At 39.1% G+C, this 9,894-nt stretch overlaps 1 protein-coding gene across 1 annotated transcript in view; it reads right to left on the bottom strand.

The window, feature by feature from the left end:
- Positions 1–9,861, bottom strand: part of toy (paired box 6 protein twin of eyeless) — a 28,023-nt gene extending 18,162 nt beyond the window's left edge. Inside the window, exon 1 of the mRNA XM_018503723.1 lies at positions 9,804–9,861. Coding sequence (XP_018359225.1) covers positions 9,804–9,816 — 13 coding nt within the window. The 5' untranslated portion in view covers positions 9,817–9,861. The remainder of the gene's footprint in view (positions 1–9,803) is intronic.
- Between the last annotated feature and the right edge of the window lie 33 nt (positions 9,862–9,894).

The raw sequence follows: 9,894 nt of genomic DNA on the forward strand, positions 1-9,894 counted from the left end.
AGGAATCGTCGAAACGGAAATATATCGCGTAGATACCTGTATCTGCGTACGATACGTTGACGACAACGGTAATTGCGACGCGAGTGGACAATACCACGTATAACGAATAGATACACGGTACGGTATCGTGTAATTTGATCATTACGTGCAGGGAGGTTTCAGAAATGATGAAACAGTTTGCAGAATTGTGACAGACATTGCTTACAATGTAGATGCATGTACATAAACGGAAATGCATTCGACTTGCTCGGGGAATACACAGTGTTAATGAAGACAATTCAAAAGACATTTCATATATAATGAACATAACGGCTTTTCACATACGTGTCCTAACTAAATGTGAGCAAAAGTGGACCTCTCGCCACTTTGTTAAATTCTCGTAGTGCGTCGTCGTCAACGCAAAGAAAAAGACGCAATGAGAAAGCGGCGCGGCGCGGCGTGCGGATGATGAGAGACTCGAGAGGAGGAGCCGGCGTTACTAAATGCATCTTGCAATTAACAAATTTAATTAATTCCCGCTTTTGCGCCGCGCAAAACGACAAGAAATAGTTGGAATGTAATCTTGGATAGCTCGCTCCGCCTTTGTCGCTGTGCGAAATCCACTTCGTATAACGACACGAAGTGGTTTTCTCGCTCGCTGTCTCGCCGCCTGTCCCTTCCTCTCGTTCCGCCACCTTCTATCCTTACGCCATTTCTGTCGTATCTTATTTTCACCGATGCGAAAAGATTGAAGATCGCCGCATCTTACGATCAATCGACGTTATATAAATGTAAGAGGACAGAAGGTCCTTTTACAGAATATGCTAATTTTTCAGAAACTAATAATGGTTCTCAATGACTGCGATCATTGAATTAGATCGATTGTAAAATGTGAAGGTTTTTTTATATTGTAATTTATGTAACTTTGTAATATATGTAAAAGCGATATAAAAGTACTCACGTTTTCAAAAATTAATGATTGTAATCATTTTGAGAGATACTTACATTGACATCAAATTATATATTATATCTTTTATAATATCTTCTTATATCATAGTGTTATTAGCATTAATATCATTAAATTGCTTGTCATTCAATATATAGTATTGTTAGTCTAGTTCTGTTCATGATTGGATTTCAAGACTGATAAAAAATTCGATGCGCGATTTATAGAATTGGATATACATATGTATACAAAAATTCACCCTGAAATATTTAATATTAAGATGCGCTTTATAATAAAAAATAGGATTATTTCTCTTCATTGATTTATCCTCATTTAATTTTATTCTCCTCTAATTGGTCTAATTTTGCTGTATTATTATTATTATTGTGAATAACAATAACAAAACATATTTTAAAATTACCTTACAAAGCTTGCTAGTTTTTTAAAAAATTTATTATTATTTTCTATACAGATTCGTCTCTAGCTGATATCTTTTTTATTCGTAACTATCTGTTGGCAATAATAGATCTGTTCTACAATTCTACACTTATTGCGGAAGGTTTCCCGGCTTCAGTCGTCCCTGCATTATAACCAGAGCTTTTTAAGCGAGCTTTAAGCACGCTGAAAGGAATGGAATATAGTGATGAAGAACGAGAAGCGAGAAATTGGAGTCGAGAGTCTTGTTACAAATAATTCCGCGGCGAGGTAACGCGGAAATTTTCGAGGGGATGCTTCTTACCCCTCCATTTTATCGCGGCACTGGATGCTACGCTTCGCAAACGCAAGAAGAGAGAAGTAATGTCATCTTTTTTAGAATGCGATTTTATAACTGTATTTAATTTCATGGCCTCCTTATGCGATGAAATAAAAGAAAAGGCTTTGAAATATGTTGAGAAATATATTTTGCGAAGCTTTTAAGAAGCGCGCGCATAGAAAAGCTCAAATAAATTGAATCGTTCTTGACATAATCCAGAATTTCAAAATATATCAATCATAATTTTGTAGAAAAGGAATTGATCTTTATCATTAACTCGTTAACAGTTCTCATCGCTTTTCGCCAACTTTGTGCCTCGATGAGTTTAAAATTTCTTTGATTACGCGCACGATGGAAAGTAGATGATAACGATAAGAGACATTTTCCTCAAACCAATTAAAACGACTCTCCGCAATTTCTTTTACGATGAACTATGAATATTCATTCTTTGCTCGATTTAATAAAAGCACACAGATCCGCGAATGTACGTGCAACTATCACATTTCTAGAGCGATATTATAATTTCTATGTTATATATGTATACCGTATCACTTCATTATAATGTGAGATACCAAAAATAAAGCCTCTTGCAATAAATCATTAATTTATTTCGTGTGTCCCGATTTAATTTTCATATTTTAATTTTTGGGTAAAACGCTATTCAAGTATATACCCATATAGGGTTGCCAGTTGTTACAGCGAAACCGACGCTTAGCCAGTGCTACGGCAGACGACTGTCGGCCTACGTTCTGCCAACCAGTGCTGGCGAATAACTGACATTTTATATATATAGACCCAGCGACGATGTCAATGTGAATAATAAACAAATCGAACTTGCGCTTCAACAAAAATATTTTACAATAAAAACATTTTATGTAACATTGGCTTTAATTATATGGCATTATATGATGATTAATTGAATAAATGTGTATTTGTACATATGTGACAATTTATTAAACAAAACGTTACACAACTTGTGTTTAGACCCTCGAGTAGAGTCGGACTTATGGTAATGGCGACCAGTACTGGGCCGGTAATGGCGACCAGTATAGCCAGTCAGTACTGAGCAGAAATTATCATCCAGCACTTAGCCAGTACCGCGTCAGTAGTATTGCCAGTACTGCACCGATACCGGAACTATGGCACCCAGTACTGGCCCAGTACTGGGCCGATTGTAAAACTCTATATGAGTATATATATATATATAGACTATCCGAAGATACTACTCGAAGAAACTTTGTCTCGCACTCTTCTGAATCACTTGATCCTTTCGACAGAATAATTTGTGTTAAAAATAGGCGACGGTGAAAGCGAGGACGCGTCGCGACAGCCTCTCATCCTTTGAAGGGACGGCACACGAGTCTGTGCTGTTTTTCACAAGTTTAATTCGTTACAAAGGGGACAAGTGTGCACGACTTAGCTGTATATACGTATACGAGCGCGAGATTCACCCTTTCTGTCATCGTCTTTTGCCTCACGCCAGGGGGAGGGGGAGGGGGATGACCACCCCCGACAGAGGGGGATGATGTCGGCGAGAGGGCTCGAATATCGCCCGAGCCCGAGCCCGACGCCGTCGACCCGTGCACACACCCGCCGCGCCGGCCGCACACATTCTTTATATATAATTTCGCGTTAATCTACGCGGCGGTGCGGCGCAAAAGCGAGTCGCGCCGCAAAGTGAGGCAAAAAGGTTCCACTTGGCTGAGCGTGAAACGGGACACAGATTAAATCCCATCCTGTGCAACCCCGGCGCACGACGTCGCGGCACCCTCGTCCTCCCCCGGCCTCCCTGCCTCGGTTCGCTTGGTCGAGCCACCCCTTGCCACCCTCGCCAAACATCCCCCTCCTCCTGATCTCTGCGCCGGACGAGAGGCGGTCTTTAAGCGCGAAAACGATCGCCAGCCAAGGTATTTAAGATGCGCGAATAGACGCGACGAATGTAGCGAGCTAGCGAGTCGACTTTGTAATTGAGTCCTCGATGGAATTTTTTGTGAGGTCTGGTTAACTGAAAGACTTATTTTCCTGGAGATCTTGAATTTCTAAGCGTTTATACACTCTAAAAAATAGCAGCATCTGTATAATTCTCACTGTGTTAATGATAATATTAACATCAATGTGATGTGAATTTAATTCCATGGGTGTTAAATCAACACCATGATGGTGTTGATATAAACTTCGGGAGTTTGAAATCCACACTATGTTGGTGTTAACACGGTGAGAATTATACAGACACCGCACGTTAAATCCACACCGATATTTTTTACAGTGTATAAGAAATTGCGCAGAAACGTTAATGTTGTACGTCATCTACAATATACGAAGTAAGTTTGGTATAAAAGAATAAGAGTAAGAAATTGACTAATCACGGTCGAATGTGAGAATAATGATCGAATGTAATTGATCAATTTCTTACTTTTTCTTCTTACACCAAGCTTACTCTGCACATTATAGACGACGCATTACAGTTTCAAAAATGTCGAAACACTTGATATCGTGAGTCATTGTGTACATACATAGATCCTAGACGAACAAACATTAAACCCATTGGAAAGGAACGATTGATCGTTACCCGATAATAGAAACAAAACAGTTCAGCGGAGCGGCTAATGCGCCACTCCAATTTCCAACGATGACGGAAAGTTTGCAGCGGAATAGTTGTTTAATGGGATGTAATAATAGTTTGCGGGTAATTAGTCCCGCGTTGCGACTCGAAACCGGCCGAACGTAATCAGTTACAGAGTGTGCCGGTCCGAATTCATTTAACGAACTGCTGTTTATCCGTCGACATCCATAAAAAATATCGCTTTCGCGACCAAATTGCTTTCACCTCTCGTCGTTGCGTCGCGCATACGCTAAATAATATAATTATGCGCGCCGACCGCATTAATTAGACACACATAAATCGTCCAACTCTCCGAGCTTAATATAATAGAAGCGATTACAAAACAGATATTTCCGTTGCGATAATACGAAACGTGTTATTAGACTGCTAGGAAAAAAGACATTTGGAGTCAGCCGGTTCCCCAGTATTACAAGTATACGCACAATCGAGAATTAACGAACATTTACCGCGACTCAATTATCCAATTGTTTACATTGAAAATTAAGATAAATGTCACGGCAAATAACTAATAATTTAATAAATAACGGAAGAGAGGTTTCAAGAAAGGATCCCATACTAATTATATGGAAAATTGAGTGCTACTGAAATGAGCTAATTTTCACATAGGTATAATGTAGCTTATGATGTGGTGAACAAAAGACGTCAGACGTAAAGCTTGATAACGAGTAGTTTTTGAGTTATGAAGAATCAAAAGTGTCAAACTTGTAAACATCTTTAATACACTGTAGCTCAAAAACTATCCATTATCGAGTCTTATGTTTATAACATCTTTTATTCACCACATTATAAACTAACTCATTTCATCTGGATGCAATTTTCTATATAATTAATATGTCTTTTGCTCCAGAACTATGTTAATGTTCTCACTGAACATTTACAAGATCTAGTCGCGATCATTTCCGGTGACAGTTTTGGAATCTGTTAGCGGGATAACGTCGAGCGGTCGGATGCTCTTCTGAAGTCAACGCGTTTGTCGAGTGTCACCGACTAAACGTTATTATCACGTTGGCAGAGATTCCGAAGGAAGAGAAAACCGGGGTTGGGTTGGGAGGGAAAAGGGTGCAGCCGAGCCGGGGTACAGCCTCCGAGCGTTTCGTCATAAACTCGGCGAGTACGACGGAGAGCGAGAGAGAAGTTCATCTCGTGCGCGTCTTTCAACGACATCAAAGATGGCGTGTCAGGCATACGCTCTCTAATGAGTTGAATCGCGGTAAGAGCGCTCGCACCCACTTTCCGAGAGACGACGAATTCATTACGGACGGTGTTAAGAGGCGACGGCGCAGTATTAGCAACCCGCCATCCCCCGGCAACGCATACTCATTACCGCGCTCGTTATTATTGACACCAGTGTGTAAGGCAGCTCGCAAGTATGTGTCTTCCCCGTAGCTTTTCGCAGGTAAATACCGAACTCATGGCCGCGGGGTTAGTAATCGTACGTCTGCGCGTTCGTTACTATTCACGTACATAACAAGATGCTTCACGCGGGAATACGCGAGATAACGCGATAATCTCGACGCTGCTGCGCAACGATTAAATAAGTTTTGCGCCGGTAAACGGGATAACGGACCGTGAAATCCCGACTCGATAAACGCTCATTGTCGAAAGGAGTTATTGTCGTAACGAGCAAATGCAACAGCAAACCTTGAGATCATCGAAGTAACTAGCTTGTCATTCGTACGTAGTTTCTTCACGCCATCGGCATTCAATTGATTTTTCAATTCTTCGCCCTCATGAACGAGTTATCTTCATTTGAGTTGTTCTCTATTTGACAATTGCAAACGAAATGTCGCGAATGTGTTGCGAAAGACTTAATGGCTTGATTAAACCTATAAAGTTTAATGTTTAATCCTCTGGAGCTGACGTTAAAATCTGTAATACAATTACTGACGCTAGGTCTGAAAAGACCCATAATTCTTAGTACATACAACTGGGCCATTTGTGTCCTGTACATTTCTTTTCGAAAACTAGAAGCATAAAAAATTAATTATAACGTTTATATACAATTTTTTAAAAATATATAACCTTATAAATACTTTCAAACAATATTAAAGTATAAGTAAGAATCATTTAATAATTTTTGTATACCTATTTGTTAAAGTGATGAAAATTAATTCGGGATACGAATGACTCAATGTGTGTAATGAAGAACCAAAAAAATCGTCGTGTATACTAAAGATTAATATATGTTCATTAAAAAGTACTAATTAATTTCGAAGAACAAAAACGACATAACTCGTATAAAAAAATACTTATTTTAATAAGCCGATATTCATAATCAAATCTTATGCTTAAGGTAGTCTTAAGTGCAGTCTTAAGATATCATGAACCAATCAGAGAGTCGTATTAGTATCTCAAGACATTACTTAAGACAGTCTTGAAATAAAAACGGACTATAAATGCCAGGCATCAGTATTTTTTCATACGTGTGCCGATTTATTCTTTGAAATTAATTAGTGCCTTTTAATGAACATGTCTTTGGTACACATAATAATTTATTACAATAATTCAAATTTCCAGATAAAATATAAAGAATAAATAAATGAGAGGATCCAATAGACTTACGCCAGCTCTGGAGGTTTAATAGGATAAATTAATAGCTTTTCATACACCAAAGTATCCTAGAATCCGCCTGCAGTTACTTTCAAATAAACCGAATGTAACAGAATACACTGTAGCTTCCGTCCCAATATGCCGGCAGCCACGCAAACCGGAGAGCCAAACTGGCGTACTCGAAGCTCCCCTATATATATACCTACAGGCAAAAGTTATCGGCATGTCTCACGGACGTATTGCGGAACCGCGGTCTCTATTGATTGGTCGCGGGGATAATCCCGCGGCGCCGACATTTATTACCCCCTTGGAACATCGGAGGCAGGTAATCTCCGCAGCCTCCGTGCTCTGGCACGCGCGAGATTCGATCCAGAGCCCGTAACCAACGCGCGGAACCCATAACCATTAACAAATCTCGTGTAGCGACGAGAACGAAATAAAGCGCTCTCATGAATCGGCCGTTTGATTCCAAATAGCTTCTGGGGTTTTTATGGAGAACCGAAGTACGAGGAAGCGCTCTCTCGCTCTCTCTCTCTCTCTCTCTCCCACTCATTTCCTGATATATATACACATACAATACATAAGAGAAAGAGAAAATACGAGAAGAAGCAGACTGGTGGTTGGACGAATGAAAGAAGGGCGCACTCGTGCCACGCGAGCATTGTCCGCCTCCGAAGCTAATGCAAGGAGGGGGGCATTATAGGAAGAGAAAGAGAGGGGAAGCACTTACCCTCCTACAAGTCCCATTATGATCTCGCGTGGGCCGCGTAACGCGATCCCGCGTCTCCGCTCTGGAATAAAGTGTGGGTAACTCCTCGACCGGAGAGAAAGATTACGTTGCGTCGAGACAAATTGGCGGTATAAGCAGCCCACGCTTATTTTCGGGGGTACGAAGGAAGGGAGGTTCGAGAGTCAGCCTAACCGATTGTTGCCGGGTGTGGTGCGCGTTGGGGTCGCGAGGACGAATCTCTCGAGGTGCAAGAGGGCCACTACCCTTCGCCTCGCCGGAATGACTGGCGAAGGGGCCGCTGGCCCGACAGAAGCCGACCAAAGGCGTGTCAAGTTACCAACTAACCCCCGGGGGTAACCGCGAGCTCACCTAAGCTCATAAGCGTACGCGTATTTACTCGTCCCTTTTATCGTATAACTCATCACGAGTTCGTCGGAAAGGCTGTAAGTTTATCAAAACCATCTACCTTAAGAAAACTTTGATTCACGTTTAAGTTACGATTTACTTGTCACTATTGAGTTAGGGGTTATGAGAAGGCTAATACGACGATACACGGAGTAATTCGCGCCACTACCTGTCTACTCGAGTATCATCCCGCGAATGATAGCACGACGAGACGCGAAAATAACACGCTATATATCGCAAAAACAAATATTAAGGTCGTATAGTCTAATCGATATGTTGTCGCCCCAAAACGTCCTTTATCGATAATCAATAAAATACTTTATCCTCATATTGGAAACCTTATGAAGAAAACCGTGAGGGTCAAATTTAACGTCATATTTAACCCTCCGGAACTGACGTGAGTCTTTGGACTCAATCAACTATATTTTTTATTTTACATCTACAAATTTGAATTATTGTTATTAAAATAAACTTAGTATTCATTTTTTATAGTTAGGAAAATTGTTTTTTTTAATTCCTTAAAATTAATTAGGACTTTTTAATCAACATATCTCTTGCTTACTTCACTGGCACTAAAAAAATTAAAGTAAAAAGTTTTCTAAAAAAAAAAATTGTTTTTTTATTGAATAATTAATAATATCAACAAAAGAATATATTCTTACCATGATGATCAAATGTAATTTTGTTATTTTCGTTTCATAACCTTTTATTAAAAAACTACGCTTTTTTAGTTGTGATAACTTTTTTTAAACTACATTTTTTAAGTTGTAACAATTTTTTATGAAAAGTTAAATTAGTTTACTTTTGATGATAGGATAATTTGCATATAACTAATTCATGGTATGATTCAATAAAAATCATGTTTTTTTAATTAGATACATTTGAAATAAGAAATTGACATATTAAATGTGGATTTCACAGACTTGGTGCCAGTAATTGTGTTACAGGTTTTGGTATCAACTCCGGAGGGTTAAACGTGACGTTACTATCTTTAATACTTAATATTTTTAACATCTTGAATATTTAATATGTCTAAACAATATATAATTCTTAACGTTTTCAGTGAAAAGTTTTGAAAAAATCTTATGTTATTTTTTATCTTTCTTTATATATATCCATCTTAATTCTCTTATTTTTTTTATATTATCTTATTCTTTATATATCATCTTAAGTTCTCTTAGAATTAGTGAGAGTTAGCGCAACTAATTCTTGATTACTTAATTAGGACTGCAAGATACTCATACTTGTGAGTTAATAAACTTACATGGATTAATTACTGTAATTCCGTTTTACTCTAACCATCAAGTGACAGTCAGATTGCTTCTCAAGAAACCGCTATAATTAAAGAACTCGTGGAAACGCACGACAGTCCAAAAATTTATAAAAAGAGTCAAATTTTTCTGTCATGCGTAATTCGGTTGAATGCAATAAAATATTTCTAATCTCTTTACTTTATTTCGCTTAACTGTATTTACTTCTCCAATTAAAAATGAAAAATTATTCTTGAGATGTGACTTACTCTTATAATACTTAGTACCATAAGTTTTCCACATCTTCATTTAAACAAAGTGTTCGGTAATTAATTTGTTTTCTCGCAGAACAAATCAATTATATTTCTCGCAAATGATTCCATCCACTGACCAAAGAGTTTTTGTCAGTAATTCTCATTTGCTGAGCGAATATAAAAAAAAATCAGCCATGTTTGCCGATTATCGGCTACCTGCGGCCGGTATGATGCTATTCCGATGAATCACCAAACACCTCGTTTTCTCGCACTGGTTCGCGTAAACGAAAGTAAATTGATTCCTGCACCGACCTTTATGCGGCATCTTCCAAAAGGGCGGCTCGGGGGTGGGCGAGCAAGGGTTGGCCACCCCCGCGCCCAACAGGGTTCTTGCCGCGTGCAG

This window comes from Trachymyrmex cornetzi, unplaced genomic scaffold (assembly GCF_001594075.2).
Source record: "Trachymyrmex cornetzi isolate Tcor2-1 unplaced genomic scaffold, Tcor1.1 scaffold16, whole genome shotgun sequence".
Lineage (NCBI taxonomy): Eukaryota > Metazoa > Arthropoda > Insecta > Hymenoptera > Formicidae > Trachymyrmex > Trachymyrmex cornetzi.